General features: G+C 42.3%; 1 protein-coding gene and 1 long non-coding RNA gene across 3 annotated transcripts in view; one reads left to right on the top strand and one right to left on the bottom strand.

Annotated features, from left to right (window-relative positions):
• The window catches only part of PKP1 (plakophilin 1), a 77,625-nt gene that overhangs the window by 39,211 nt on the left and 22,737 nt on the right, over window positions 1-15,677 (top strand). For both annotated transcript variants that reach the window (XM_072648230.1, XM_072648231.1), the window contains exons 3-4: window positions 10,960-11,354; window positions 13,678-13,822. In XM_072648230.1, coding sequence (XP_072504331.1) covers window positions 10,960-11,354; window positions 13,678-13,822 — 540 coding nt within the window. The remainder of the gene's footprint in view (window positions 1-10,959; window positions 11,355-13,677; window positions 13,823-15,677) is intronic.
• LOC140529521 (uncharacterized) lies at window positions 11,349-15,434 on the bottom strand. The gene is made up of 3 exons (XR_011975578.1): window positions 15,370-15,434; window positions 13,599-13,680; window positions 11,349-11,499 (listed from the first exon to the last, which is right to left on the bottom strand). It is a non-coding gene; the product is annotated as an uncharacterized lncRNA (long non-coding RNA).

The raw sequence follows: 15,677 nt of genomic DNA, 5'->3' as shown, positions 1-15,677 counted from the left end.
AGGATTGATGAATGGCATGAGCAGTGATGGAATTAAGAATACTAATGGCTAATGAGTGGTGAGGGGAAAGAAAGGGAAGTCTGGAAGTCAAGAGAGTTCAAATTTTGTTTCAGATACTAGCTGTGCCACTATGGGAAAGTCACTTAACCATTCTTGGGTCCATTTGCCTTATTGGCAAAAACTGGATTGAGACACTACTATTTTGAGAAGAGTGCTTTGTAAAGCAAAATGCATTATGAGCCATTCTGGTTCATCTTTCCACTCCTAGAAGAAACTGGAGGGAAAAAGAGAGAGTAAAGAAGACATGAATTTACAGGGATAGAATCAGTTACCCATGAGGAACTAGGTAAACAGATAAGTTGAAGGCTAGAGCTAAGAGAAAGACAAAGGAGATAGCTGAGGGAAAGGTCTGTGTTAAGGAGTGACTCAAATTGGAACCAGGATTCACAATGCTGGGTTCCATGCCTCCTTGAAGACTTCTCTGATGCTCTGAGTTGAAGAAACACATGTATATGAACATAGCATTGGGCTCCCTCAAGGGTCCTCCAAACCATTCAGCCTCCAGCTAGAACTGGATCCTACCCTAGCTTTATCCCCAACGAGGTGGAATTCTCTGGCCAAGCTCATCAAACCATCCAGGCACTCAGCTACTAGGATGTCCTGATCTTTGGCTTTCCTGGAAGCTGCCAGTATTACATGAGCACATATGAGAACCAGATGGGTGTGTATGTTTCGTTCTTTTGTATTCAAAAGTGACGCTACAGAGAATGATCAATATCTATGTGTGGGAGTGGGACTGGAAAACTAAGACCTAGCCAACAGGTCTTTCTCCCAGATGAATGTTGAGCACTGATACACACTGGCTTTTGATTTCCAGTTTGAGCAGCTATTTGCTGAGCCACAGTCTGTGCAGAACTCAGGAATAGCCAGAGTCTTTACTCACAAGAGCCCTGATATCTCTGGATGCTGAAGGCTATTCATGGTTTCATGACTATTCAGAATGATCCACAATGGGAAAATGGAATAGGGGGGTAAAGTATTGGACTTTGGACAAGGGAAGGCCTGTGTTCAAATCCTGAATCTCATACATGCTAGCTAAAATGACCTTGCGCAAGTTTACATCTTCTCTGAACCTCAACTTGCTCCTCAGTTAAATGGGAATAGTAAAACCAGTAGGATCTGTCTCAGAGGTAGAGTGGTGGAGGTGGTAGAGGTCCCTCTGGGTTTGGAGTCAAGGAGTCCATATTCTGTCTCTGACATATACTAGCTTTGTGACCTTGGGAAGGTTATTTAGCCTTTGATGCCCCCAGAAATTCTCTGAGGCTCCAAGTTAAAGAGGATTTGTATCAGTGGAAGGAGTTCATTCAGGTCAGTCATTCTGTCACGTCTATACTGAGACAAATAAGAAAAAGAACAATTAAAGGCTATCTACCATTGATTGTTCATATATGTGGTCCAGACTCCATTTGTAGAAGTGATCCTAGGATAAGTTGATATATTGCTGTTGTCTTTTGTGTTTGTTGACCTACTGAACATCATTATGACTATTATTTTTAGTGGCGCCATCTTGTTCTAAGCTCTGTCTTTTATTTCTTCTTCTTCCTCATAATTTCCTCTTATTTCAGCTGTGCCTGTGAATCCTGTTCCTCTTTGTCATTCTCAATAGATATCCTTGCCTAAGGAAGTTCATGACAATGGGCATCAATCAGGGCCAGAAGGACCTCAGGGTTGGGGATCCCATCCTGCCAGTGAGGGGCATTTGGGGGAATATTGGTGAAGTTGTCTGAGAAGCCATTAGATGTCAAAACAAAATACCAGTTAAAAAACCCCATAAAGAGTGGATGAGGAGAGGGAGAGCTGAGCTCTGGAGAGGTAAACCCTGGTCATTCAGTCATAAAGGAGCCTGAAAACAATTTTCCTTTTCCCATGATTCCCATCTCCAGATGCCTAGGCCCTATCTGCCCACAGAAGGTCAGAGTTATTCTGAGGACCATTCCAATCATAGTCTTTCAGTCCAATTGGTCTGTTTAGTTCATCTATGGGGGAGGGGTGCAGTTATAAAAGCTGATACTACCATGTCTTTACTCTCATAGCATACATAACTACCCTGTATTTATTCCTTTCAGGAAAGTGGAGATTCTTATACATTCACATGCTTGATATAGCCTCCAGCATGGCATGGCAATGACATCATATCCTGTCTGCCAGCCTCACAGAGAAGGAGGGAAGGAAAGAAAGAAAACACTTATAATGTGCCTACTATGTGCAGGTTTTACAAATATTATCTAATTTGATCCTCACAAAAGCTCTAAGAAATAGTTGCTATTGTTATCCTCATTTTACAGTTGAAGAAACTGAGGCAGACAGCAGTTGAGTGTCTTTCCCAGGATCACACTACTAATAAGTGTTTGAGGTGAGATTCAAACTCAGGTCTTCTTGACTTTAGGTCTTCACCATCTGGCTGCCTCTCTCAAAAGAGAACATGTCGCCATTATTTTCCTCTTGGGATACTGCTGATCTGATCTCAGAGTCACAGTCACAGTCATAGTCAATACATATTTATTAAGCACCTACTATGTGCCAGTCACTGTACTAAACTCTGGGGATAAAAATAAGAAAAGGAAAGCTAATCCCTGTCTTTAAGGACCTAATGGGGGAAGGCCATACACAGGGAAGTGGAAAAGTCTTCCAGAGAGTCCCACTGGTTTGAGATTAAGGCAGCAGGAGAAGATGCTGTCTTCACCCCTACCAACATTGGCCGTTTCTCCAAATATTGACCTCTGAGGAAGTGGAAATCCTTAGATTTCCAGGATGCCACCATCATTACAGCCTTTGAGAATGAAGCTGGGAAAGTTGAATGTAGCAATTATCACAGATTTCAGATGGATTAGATAGCTGTCTGGGGTAGGGAAGGCCTGGTTAGAAAACTCTCAGCCTTGGTTGTGAACCTAAGATTCATCATGTCTCTATATGAACACTGGGCCTGTCTGAACAGATCTCCTGGGTCCCTCCAGGCTTGAGTGCTGAGAGATATGAGGTTAAAGAAAAGGAGAATTTTTCTTCTTACATTTATGATTTTTATCCCAACATAAAGCCTGAGTAAACTGAGCAAAATTGGTGAATTCCTATTCTCAGGGATGGATGGTCAGTTCCCATGACTCAATGTAACTCAAAGAGTGATTATTAAACAGCTACTATGTGTAATGCATTATACAATATGGCAGGGAAACAAAAAACCAAGATGCTCCCTACCATCAAAGAGCTTCAGATGGCCAGGGCTCATAATGTTCCACGCTTAACTTCTTGGGGATTGGTAACATCTCCTGTGATGTCACTAGGGGTCATGGCTGCATTGGCTGGAAGTGAGACATCACAGCTGGCTGTCTACTTTTCTGTCCCTAATCACCCATGTCCTCTATCCTACAGGCCACCAGAACAATGCCCAATCTATCAGCAAGTATTTATTAAGAAGACAATCCCTAATCTCGAGGAGTTTATCTTCTAATAGTCCAGATTCCTTGTATGTAATCCATACATACTGTAACCTAAAAGGGTATTTAGTTATTCCTCTTATCACTCAGAAGAGCAAAATTGGAATGAGAGGTCTGCTCAGAGGGGATGAGCACATGGAGTTCTCAGTGGGTTGTCAGAGAGTATTCCCCAGGTGCCACGGACTGAGAACAATGGGATTCCCTGTTGCATTTCCATTAAAGGCCTTTAGCACACAATGCAGAAGCTGTTGGCTTTGCTTCCAGCCACCTGCTCCCAGGAGAGGAATGGAGAAGGAAGGGTGTGGCTGCTAACTGGTATGACTCCCACAGACCTGGAAGAGAACTGATTGTATATTTTTGCTTAACATTTGTAGAACAGTCACTTGGAATCCTAGAATGCTAGAGCTAATCCAGTCCTCCCATTTCATAGATCAAGAAACTGAGGCCCAGCTGGTGGCAAAGGTTGGACTAGAAGCCTAGTCTATTATATTATACTTTATGCATTATACTACAGATTATATTACACTTCCACTCAATGTCCAAACACTCAGGAAATCTCCAGGTCCTGATCTTTGCTTCCCTGGCCCTTGATTCTTCTCCTTTATTACCTCCAGTGCCATGATGTTGACAGGTTGTGTAGATCCAGCCTGGGGAAGAAAACTGGACACTGCCTTGGTATATTCAATCTTGGCTACAGCCCTGTACCTAAAAGATTTAGAGCTGGAAAGGACGTTACAGCTCTGGAAAGGACTCTCTCATTTTACAGATGCACAAACTGAGGTCTAGGGAAGACGGATGACTTGTCCAAGATCAGACAGGTAATATGTCTCAGAGGAAGGATTTGAACCCAGATCCTTTGATTCTGGAGTCAGCATGCATTCCTTTATACCATAAAGGACCATCAGTTACAAAGCTAACAGTTAATGTCTTATGAATTTTAGATTCAGCTTCTGGTTTGGGAACCCATCATCCAGTTCTCCAGGTTACTGATACCTACAGCCTCAGTCTTCTGTTTCTCTAAGCAGATGTGTAGAGATAAGACTCTCCCACAGGAGATCAAAGGGGAAGAGAATGAATGAGGGAGCCACAAGTGAGTTGGTCTGGAAGGGGGAATTACCTGGTGATTACCTAACCCCAGTACATATGCTGGGTGGGAGGGCGAGTTCTGGGCTGCCGGACTTGGCCCTGGCTCATCTTCGCAAAGGTGAATCCTCAGTCACCACCTGCGTGGAGAAGTTTTCTCAGGCAGGATGTTGATCCTTCAGTCTGAGAGCAAGTCAGAGCAGATCTGATCCAGAGAAGCCTTGAAAGCTCATGGGAAAAAAAGTGGTGGACAGTTCCGTTCCCAAAGCCTCCAGCTTCGTAGGGCTCCTCCTTGTGGAACTTGGCCCCTGGGTGTTAAAATGGAATCTGTTCTGTGCCTCATTGTCCTTTGTTCTCTGAGATGACTGAATTATTTCTCATACCAAGCTTCCCACAGCTGTCATCTGTGTCATTAAGAATGAGGAATGCTTGAATTGCCTCATTCACACCCCTACAAGCCCACCTCATTGCAGCCAGGATGCCCAAACAAGGAGAGGCTATGGTTACCCTCCATCCATGAGTGTCCTTCAAGGTGGATAGTCCAATGACTAAGCTATCTTCTTCTGGGAGGTGACCCTGAGAACCTGTGCCCTTTAAGTAAAGAGATATATCCTCTAAACAGGAAGGAGCCATAAACCACCCTACAACATTCCAACTCTTATATTCTCCATTTTCGAGGGCAGCGAGCCACAATGGAAACCAATTTCCTGCTCCTTCTAAAAGGGAGACCCCATCTCACTATTGCCTCTTTTTCTCAGCTGTCCAACTTACCTTCTCACCAGAATCATTCTAAATCTCTCCAGGGCTCTGATAGCAAAGCCTGTCTGTTCTTGCCAGATGCCAGGGTTGGGGTGGGCAATAGTGGTGTAAATAACAGCACTTTGATGGGTCCGATTCCCAGAGGCTTAACCAAAGGAAGGGATCTTGAGAGGACTGTTCCCTGCTACATCCTTATTAGACTTTGGAAATCAGTACAAGTAGGACTCACTGATTCTGCCATGATGAATCAATGAAGGCTCACCTCTACTCAAATCAATCTAATCAACAAACCCTTATTCAGCACCTACCATGGCAGGTGTTAGGAACACAGTGACAAACAGTTCCTGTCTTCATGGAGCTAATATTTTACTAGGGAATGCAACACATAAATAGAGAAATCAAGATCAATTGAGTGGAGAGGGAACAATGATGAGTAGAGGGATCAGGGAAATTTTCCACCAAAAGGGATGCCTGAGCTAAACTGGGAGGAAGCTGGAATTCTAAGAGTCAGAGAGAAGGGACAATATTTCAGGCATGGGAGAGCAAAGACGCAGAGATGGCAGATGGAATGGTTAGCTTGAGAAACAGAATTAGGTCAGTTTGGTTGGAACACTGAGTGTGGGAAGGGAGGAACATCTGAAATTAATTTAGAAAGATAGCCTGGGGACCAGAATGTAGAGGTCTTTAAATGCTAGGTTGAGGAAGAGATTTGTTTTTGTTTTAAATCTTAAAAGCAATAGGGAGAATTTTTGAGCAGAGGCCAGACCCATCCTTTAGAAAGATTATCCTGGTAGCCCTAGATTGGAGAGGAGGTGATATGGGAATCAGGTAAAAACACTTATAACTGAGAAACACTTATAATTTTGATTGTTCAGAGGAGATCTTGAAGACATGAACTGAGCAGGGGAGGTATATAAATGGAGAAGAGGGGAGATATTGGGAAAATAGGATCAACTAGCCTTGGCAACTGAATGGATTTTGGGGTAGTGGTGGTAGTAGTTTATTGGCTGCTGGTTTTCTTGCTTCACTGAGGAATTCTTGACCTCAAGACCCAACTTCCAGAATGTTTATCCCTTTTGGTTTATTCTAACACATCCAAGAATTTGATATTTGGATCACTAGCCTTCCTCTGTATCTCTCTATCATTTCCAAATCAAGACACATTTACTAAATGCCTACTGTATACCAGGCATGCTCTGGGAACACACAAAAGGCAAGGAGCTTATATTTTAATGTCTGAGAAGCAAAATAATTTGGTAGAGAGAATTGGATAAAACCATACCTCAAGGTGGGAGGAGAAAAGCAAAGTCCTTAGAAGAGTAAATCCTGGATTTTCCAATCAGGAATTAAGTCTTTGAGTTTAGGAGTCAGGGTTAAAGGTAAAGGGAGGAGCCTTAATTGCAAGACCAAAAACATTTCATATATAACTCAAATAATGAATATTAATGACTGTTTTGACTCAGCTTGACCAGAATCCAACACAGTTTATCTTAGAGGCTTGGTAAATTTTCTCTTTGAAGATCAGTGTGAGGATGGAAGGGTGCTGACGCATCCTGGGACTTCACCACAATGAAGAAAGATCCTTGAGGATAGCTATTGTCTCCTACAGCTTTTGTAATGCCTAGGCACATAATAGAGGATCAGTTAATATTTGTGAAATTGAACAATGACCAACGCTTATACTGGGGATCAGAGTTCATGGTCAGTGAGCTGCTGTTATTATTCGTCACATTTTCCCCGCATTAAAGTTCTGCTCTGGTGCTTCATCACTTTTCTAGCCTCAGTTGCCTCATCTACAAAATAGGTATAAAGCTACTGGTAGACAGGTTACCATGACAGTTGTATCTGTAAAGTGCTTAATAAACTTTAAAGCACCTTGTGAATGTCAGTGGTTGTCATTATTGTTATTATTCATTTTTTTCCTCATCTTTTTCCTTTTTTTCTCTTTTGAAGGAGAATGAAATGACTTTTAATTGTTTCAGGATAAGTAGGGTGTTTTCTAGTCACCATCACAACTGAACATTTCTGTTGTAAACAATTTACGGCAAGGAAAGGGAGAGACTACCTCACATAGAGGCATTAGACATGAATGGAGGGGTACTGTCACTAAGGAGAGGCAGAGCTAGGATTGCACTCCACTTGGAGAAGGATGACACAGACATCGAAGAGGGCAGATGAAATCCATTGGGCTGGACACCCTGGGTGTTAAATCTATATATAGCTTCATCATTTTTTATGAGATTCATGGAAAAGTCCTGGTACAAGTCACTATCCTGCTAGTATTCTTTCATGTTAAAAATTTTGCAGATACTTAGGCAGGTGATTCAGACTATTAGATACCACTAGGTAGGTGGTATAGTGGGTAGAGTGCTGGACTTGGAATCAGGAAGATCTGAGTTCAAAACTTGACTCAAATACTTGCTGTGTTAGCCTGGGCAGCCTCAATTTTCTCATCTGTAAGATGAGGATAATAATAGTACCAGTACCCTAGGTGGCACGGATAGAGGGCCAGGTCTGAAGTTAGGAAGAATCATCTTCCAGAGTTCAAATCTAGCCTCAGACATTTACTAGCTGTGTGACCTTGAGCAAGTCACTTCACCCTGTTTGCCTCAGTTTCCTCATCTGTAAAATGAGCTGAAGAAGGAAATGGCAAACCACTCCAGAATCTTTGCCAAGAAAACCCAAATGGGGCCACAAAGAGTTGGACACAACTGAACAACCACAACAAAAATAGTACCTAACTCCCAGAATTGTAAGGCTCAGATGAGATAGCATGTATAAAGTTCTTTGTAAAACCTTAAGGTGCCACATAAATGCTAGCCATGGCTCAAGTGGATGAAATAACTGGTCTTCATTGTGGAATGATGTTTCTAACATACAAGGTTCTTCCTTCATAGCCTGTACAAGCATCCTCAATATAACCCTAGTAGTAGTAGGTAAGACAATAAGGTTGTAAGCTCACCCTTATTTCATTGTGTTACTAGTGGACTGAAAGAGTTAAAATAATCTGCAAAAATATTTAATTCATTCCCAGCTCACATGCTATAAGAACTGTTAGAAGGTTAATGTCATCCCTCTTATCATCAACTTGGAACTCTGTTTCTGGGATCTTACTATATAAAAGCCAATAGCAAGGGCCAGCCTCATTTAGGAACAAGGGTTGCTTGGCTGTGGTTTGTCACGTACCTCATCCTATTCCCATAAGATTTTACTTTCTTCCACTAGGGATGGGAATCAGAGACTAAATCTATGATTTCTTTAGTAGAGGCAACACTGATTTAGTAATGGGAACTCCAGGTGAGGAAACTTCATTCTGCAAGGCAGGTCAGAACTCTCTCTGTAATCCCTAACTTTAAAGAATTGCCTAGACCAGGTGTTAAACATGCCACCAGAGGGCTACATGTGTCCCACAACACCCCTAAATGTGGCCTGAATCAGATTAAAATGTCATTCCTTGCTGATTTTGTGGTTGATGTATTGATTAAAATAGATCAGCAAATGAAAGATAGATAGACAGACAGACAGACATATGTGGTTTTCTAAGACAATATGTAACACACGGGATGGTGTTGAAGATGACTTAGTGGTCTGTTTCTATTGGAGTGTGACTCCACTGAGAAATCAAGGGAACTGTTCCAGGTCACTCAGACAGTGACAGGACTCAGGTCTTCCTGGCTTCAAGGACTCTTTGTCCACTGTACCTCACTCCTTTCTTCTTGTACAAGATCTCTGTATTTAAAAGCTGTTCATTTCGTGAAGACTGGAGAGTATGAGTTATGACACTGTACTTAAATGGGAACATGTTGAGTTTGGGTGATTGTGGACAACAGCTTTGTCTGTGATAATGCTCTGGGTCTCATACAGTCTGCTAAATTCTCAAGAATATTTTGAGATCTGTGTAGTGTGGGGATTTATCATTGGTTAACTTATGGAAGGTAGTGAGATATTGATGTATTCTAGCCACTAAGTTATTAATTGCTAAAGTTGTTATAACTGCTGTTGTTACTGGTATTACTGCAGGGTGGGACCTTGCATTTATGACCAAGGTTCTACCAAGCTAGAAAGCCTTCTATTCTAGATCTGGCAACCACCAGCCTAGCAAAGCTCAGAAAGGCCCAGCACTAGAAAGTTGGCCATGAGGGATGGATTATTTTAGGCAGGGGGGTGAGGCAGGGAGGAATTGGAGATGGGGAGCATCACAACTCAGTATCAATGGAAAGAATACCCATACTGACAAGGAACACTCATAGTGATGATGAAGTACCTATGTTGATGATGGAGTATTCACACTTTCTCCTGGGGTTTTGAAGTATTGTCATCATTATTTTGGGTGATCCATTGCCTGAGGTCTCTTATGTTTAGGGTGGAGTTAGCTTTAGTCAGTAGGCTGGGAAATTTCCCATGATACCTTATCTGGAGGTCAGAGATGTTCTATGTAATATCATTGGGGAAGTATGACTAGAGGTACCAAATGCTGTGCCCCCTACTAATGTCAGCTATCTGGGAGAGCCTAAACTTTTCCATGGACAACAAGGTAAAAGCCTCCTGGGTTAACATGAGATTGCATAGACCACTTTTTGACCCAGAGAATTGATCAACCTCTTCTTTCCCCATTGCTATCTGCTTTCACCCATCTTGAGCCTGTCTTCCCTGTTAAATGGGAATATCAATAATTTGTACCATTTAGCTCATAGAGTTGGTAGGAACTTTGCAAACCTTTGAAGTTTATATAGCAATGTTACCTATGACAACCTTTGACTGTCAATTCTAATGCTGGGGTTGCAGAAAGATGGATAATGCCCAGATCCCTTTTATTCTGTCTTCTCATATATCATAAGATCATTTTGTAATAATTTTATTTTCCTAATTCTGTTTGGTTCAGGATGGCATTACATAGACTTCCATTCCACAGACACCCAGGGAAGAATAGGAGATCTCATCTCCAACCCTGAATTAGTGCCATGACTTTGGATTAGTCCCTAGATGACTTTCCCAGGCTCCAGATACCTTATTGGTAAAGTAGGAATGATAATACATGTACTAACTGAATTGCAAGTTTGTTATAGTAAAAGTGCCTTAAAGTGCTCCAGAAATGGAAACTGTTATTATTCTAAAGGGCAGTGGTCTAAAACGTTTGATGGACATTAAGGGAAGCTAGATTGAGATTAGCTATAAGACCTCCAAGATTTGGAGTCTCTTTAGAGATCTCCTAGTTCAACCCTCTTATTTGATATGTAAAAGAACTGAGGCCCAAAGGGGTTCAATGGTATAGTGGAGAGGCACTGGATTTGGAATCAGAGGTCCTGGGTTCATCCTGGCCTGAGTTTTCTCATCTATGAAATGTGATGACCTCTGAGCTCTCAATCTTTATTCCCACATGACTCATTCTATTATCCCAGTGACCTATTCTTATTATCACAGCACTTAGCACAGTCCCTGGCACATAATAAGCACTTAATAAATGTTTATTGACTTACTGACTTATTCTGGTAAATGATCTTTGCAGACCATGGGTTAGCGTGCCTGTGGGATATGATGAGCTGAGCATACTTTATAGTGTTTGATTCTGGGTGTCTTTGGACAATGAACATTGAACTGGCTGCTTTTTCTCCCTTTCCCTGATCAGATCTACAATGGGACCCTCAAGAGAGACACGGATAATAGACGCTTCAGCTCCTACAGTCAGATGGAGAACTGGAACCGTCAGTACAACCGAGGCAACTGTAACACCATTGGCCCCGGCAGTGACATCTGCTTCCTGCAGAACATCAAGGCTAGTCGGAGTGAGCCAGACCTGTACTGCGACCCCCGGGGGACCCTGCGCAAGGGCTACACGGGCAACAAGAGCCAAAGGATCACCCAGAATCGCTACAGCTTTTACAGTACTTGCAGCGGTCAGAAGCCTGTGAAGAAGTGCCCAGCGCGCCCTCCTTCCTGCACGTCCAAGCAGGATCCTGTCTACATCCCACCTATTACCTGCAATAAGGACCTGTCCTTTGGCCACTCGAGGGCCAGTTCCAAGTAAGTGCCAGGGAGTCAGTCATGAGCTGGTTCACTCACATACTCTGAGATGGCCTGAGCTCTTTCAGCATGCAGCATTTTATACTGGACACTGGGCAGGCATAGGCAGAGGAATAGAAGCATCCTGTCCTTGGGAGCTCCCAGCCTGAGAGAGAGAGAGAGGGAGGGAGGGAGAGTTATGTATATATATACATACACATATATATCTATATACTTATATATCTATATAAGTGTATATATTTGTATCTAGATATCCATAAGTATATATAGATATCTGTATGTCTGTAGACATCTACTTATGTAGAAGTAGCTGGGTGGCTCAGTGGATAGAACACTACACCTGGAGTCTGGAAGATCTGAGTTGAAATCCGGCCCCAGATGCTTCCTAACTATGTGACCCTGGGTAAGTCACTTTACCTCAATCCACTGGAGAAGGAAAGGGCAAACTACTCCAGTATCTTTGCCAAGAAAACTCCAGTACTGGCATGCTACGGTCCATGGGTTCATGAAGAGTTGGACACAACTGAACAATAAGGATTTATATGGCACTTTAAAGTATAAAAAGCACTTACGTATATTATTTCGTTTTATCCTCACTAAAACCCTGGGAGTGTGTGGGGGGGGGAATAGGTGTTATTATCATTATTATTTCCATTTTAAAATGAGGAAATTGAGGTAGACAGAGGTTATGTGACTTCCTCAGAGGTCACATAGTTAGAAGTTCCTAAGGTTGGATTTGAACTCAAGTCTTCCTGATTCTAGGCTCAGCCATTCTTTAACTTTAATCCACTACCCCCACCTCTCTGCTTCAGTGATAGAGTATAACAGCAAAATTTCAGAAAGATTTAGGGTTGAAAATAGTGAGGAGATATCTCTTCATTGTTGCATTCTTCTTTGGTGACTACAAAATGGCAGCCCCAGGCCTTGATTCATGATCTTAATGCAAAGACCAAAAAAAGCAAAAACAAAAACACAAACACAACAACAACCCAAAACCCAAACAAACAAAAAACCAGCCAGTGAAGATTAGAGAGTTTCTTAGTAGACCTTCAGTAGGGTAGGATTTAAAGGATGGTAGGATTCAGAGGCAGAAAAGAGGAAAGGTACCTAATCCAATAGAAATAGAATTCATTAAGGGGAGGTGGGAGTGTTTGCAAAACATGAGGACACCAATTTAGCTGGATGGGAAGTTGGTATGGTGGAGTAATTAGGAATAAGGAAAGAAAGGTAAGTTAGAGTCAGATTGTAGAGGGCATTGGAAACTAGGTTAGAAATCTGGATTTTTTTTTTGCTGTGGACATTGGGGAATTATTGAGGATAGTTTAGTCAAGCAGTGATTTGATGAAGCAATGTGTCAGATTAACAGGCCTGAGGAAAAGCCATGGCCAGATATTAATTTAGGAGGCATTAGTTCATACACAAGATGACAAGGGTGGCACTGTCAGGCAGCCTGGGGACTGGGAAAGGAGGGACATTTCCAATGAACACTTGATGGGCTTGATAATTGATGGATTCACTTCCACCCACTTTCCTCTGGTGACTTCACGACTAGTGGTACCTATGTTCCAGATGTCTAACTGGGGGCCAGGGTGTGATCTGTGTTAAGGAATGAAGCTCTGTGAGGTCATGTTTATCTTTGTGTCCCCAGCCTAGCGCAGGACCTTTAATGTAGGAGGTGCTCAATAAACATTTATTAAATTGAATGGAAGCTAGTTTGTGCATATGAAGAGCAAAGCCAAGACCTGAGTCTCATTAAAATCATTATCTTACTAACTCTGAATTAATTTCATCCTTTCCTGGAAGAGGATGGATCAGCTATGTGTTCTTGGGTGGGGGCATTCCAGTTGTTGGGTCCATTCCCATCATAGACAGGTTCATATTAGAGGAACTCTTTCCATGAGGGAGGGACAGCTAATTGGTAAAGTGCATAAAAACACTGGGCCTGAAATCCGGAAGACTCATCTTCCTGAGTTCTTATCTGGCTTCAGACACTTACTAGCTATATGACCCTGGGTAAATCACTTAATCCTGCTTGCGTCAGGTTCCTCATCCATAAAATGAGCTGGAGAAGGAAACCACTCTAGTATCTTTGCCAAGAAAACCCCAAATGGAGTCATGAAGAGTCAGACATGACTGAAATGACTGAACAACAAAAGGTGTAAATGCTGGTTCAACAGCTCTGGCTGCCTCTATCTTGATTCTCTGGAGTATTGATGAGGTTTTAGAAGTTATGGCACATCTGACCTCCCGGGTCTGCAGCACTTGAGGCAGGATGTCCTGTGTCAGCTCAGATAACCCATGTTCTGCAACTTCTCTTGCTCAGGATCTGCAGTGAAGACATAGAGTGCAGTGGTTTGACTATCCCTAAGGCTGTGCAGTTCCTGAGCTCTCAGGATGAGAAGTATCAGGCTATTGGGGCCTATTACATCCAGCACACCTGTTTCCAGGATGAATCTGCCAAGCAACAGGTAACCACCTTCATACTTTCTCCCTGAATCTGCAAGAGCAAGGCCTAGATATTGGACTGGTCCTGTGTTTAAAGCTGAGTGGAGGTTTCCTCTTTGCTGGTTCTTTCTCATCCTGCCCAGCCCCTGAAGTAGGTTGCAGTGCTTGGTATGGTCCATAAATAGGTCTAGGCTGCATGATAATCAACACTGAATCTTCTCCTCTGTCTGTGCCTTTTTTCTGCCTCCTTCCCCCTCCCCATCACTCACCAACTCACCATCATTCCAACTTGCCTGACTGAACTTTACTGCTTTTGGTTAAATGGTTGTCCATATCCCTAACCAAATGAGATACCCTATGTAAAGCACTTTATAAATCTTCAAGTACTATATAAAGGATTTATTATTAACTATTATGATAACTTAATACTACCAACCTTAGTGACATCTAGTGATAGGAAGGAAGTATGATGTAGTGGAAAAGAGGGCTGGATGTAGAGCCAAAAGAGGTTGAAGCTGAGGGATTCAAACCTCAACTCTGCTTACTAACTGTATCTTTTAGGTAAGCCACTTAACCTGTCTCTAGGTTTTTCATAGGTAAGATGAGGGGGTTGGATTAGGTGACCTCTTCTGTCCCCGTGAGACATAATGTTCTGTCATGGCATTGGTGACTCATCCAAGGTCACACAGAGAGGTAGTGACAGAGTTGTCTAACACACTCCCCATTCAACATTCTTCCCAATCCATCATGCTGCTGCAGTCAAGTGCACAGATGATTCACATTACATTAAAAAAATTCTCTGACTCAGAAATCAGGGGAATTCTCTTCCAAGAAATTGGAACCCAAATTCTGTATTTGATTATATTTATTTGTTTTGATTGTCTTTAAAGAATAAAATCAAACCCTCCCTGTAGAAAGACAGGGCTCTTTAGGAGCCTGTAGACTGGGGTCCTGTGTATGGTTGCTGACTGTTTAGTCATATTCTCTGATTGTGGAGCCACTGTTCTTTCTACTGCACCTCATTGCTTCTTTTGGATTGATTTCCATCTGAAATTGTCTGTTAATATATGTGTCTGGTCAGTAAAAATAAAAGTTAGAGAACATGGGTTCAAATACCATCTCTATCTGTGTGAATGACCCCATGCCTCAGTTTCCCCATCCATGAAAATGAGGGGTCTGGGTTTGAGGGCATCTTTGAACTCTTCTAGCTCTAGATTCACTATCAGTCCCAATTGTTGTGTTGATGTCATGCAAGCTAAGCAAGTATCTATTAATTATCTACCCATAGCTAAATCAAAAGTACTCATTGTTCTAGAGAAGTTGCCCTTTCAGTGTGCATCTAAGTTGTTTCTCTAATAATCAGTGTAGACATAGTCATAACTGGTACCAGGGAATCGCTTAGGCAAGTCTAATTAAATAACTCCCTTTCTCCTGCCCCCCCCCCCCATATGCTCCTTCCCATATGCCCTTTCTGGTCCCTATACTGTGCTCTATACAAGCCACCTGAAAAAGTAGGATAAATATCATTTCTCTTGGTAGTAGTGAAAAGTAAGAGTTCTTCATCTCTAACCTTGGGATCATCGAATAAGGATGTTCCTAGGGAGACCAAGCCAGGGGCTGCTATCCAAAGGCTATACATATACATGGACAGCTTTGGGAGTTCTAGAATACTTAGCTTAAAGAATTCAGTACCCAAGTGGATTCTTTGGCTTGAAAAAAATCTACTTTGAGTCCTGACTACTAGCTGAGATGAAAGAAATCCTGGTAGGATTTGGGGGAGAAAGGGGAGAGTTGGGTGTAGTGGCCTTGATCTAGAACACAAAGAAGAGAGGAAATGATATGTGGTTACTAGGGGGATTCATAGATTCTGTTCCCTTG

The sequence above is a fragment of the Notamacropus eugenii genome, chromosome 2 (assembly GCF_028372415.1).
Source record: "Notamacropus eugenii isolate mMacEug1 chromosome 2, mMacEug1.pri_v2, whole genome shotgun sequence".
Lineage (NCBI taxonomy): Eukaryota > Metazoa > Chordata > Mammalia > Diprotodontia > Macropodidae > Notamacropus > Notamacropus eugenii.
The sequence above is the reverse complement of the archived record's forward strand: the minus strand, read 5'-3'. Positions and strand labels throughout refer to the sequence as shown.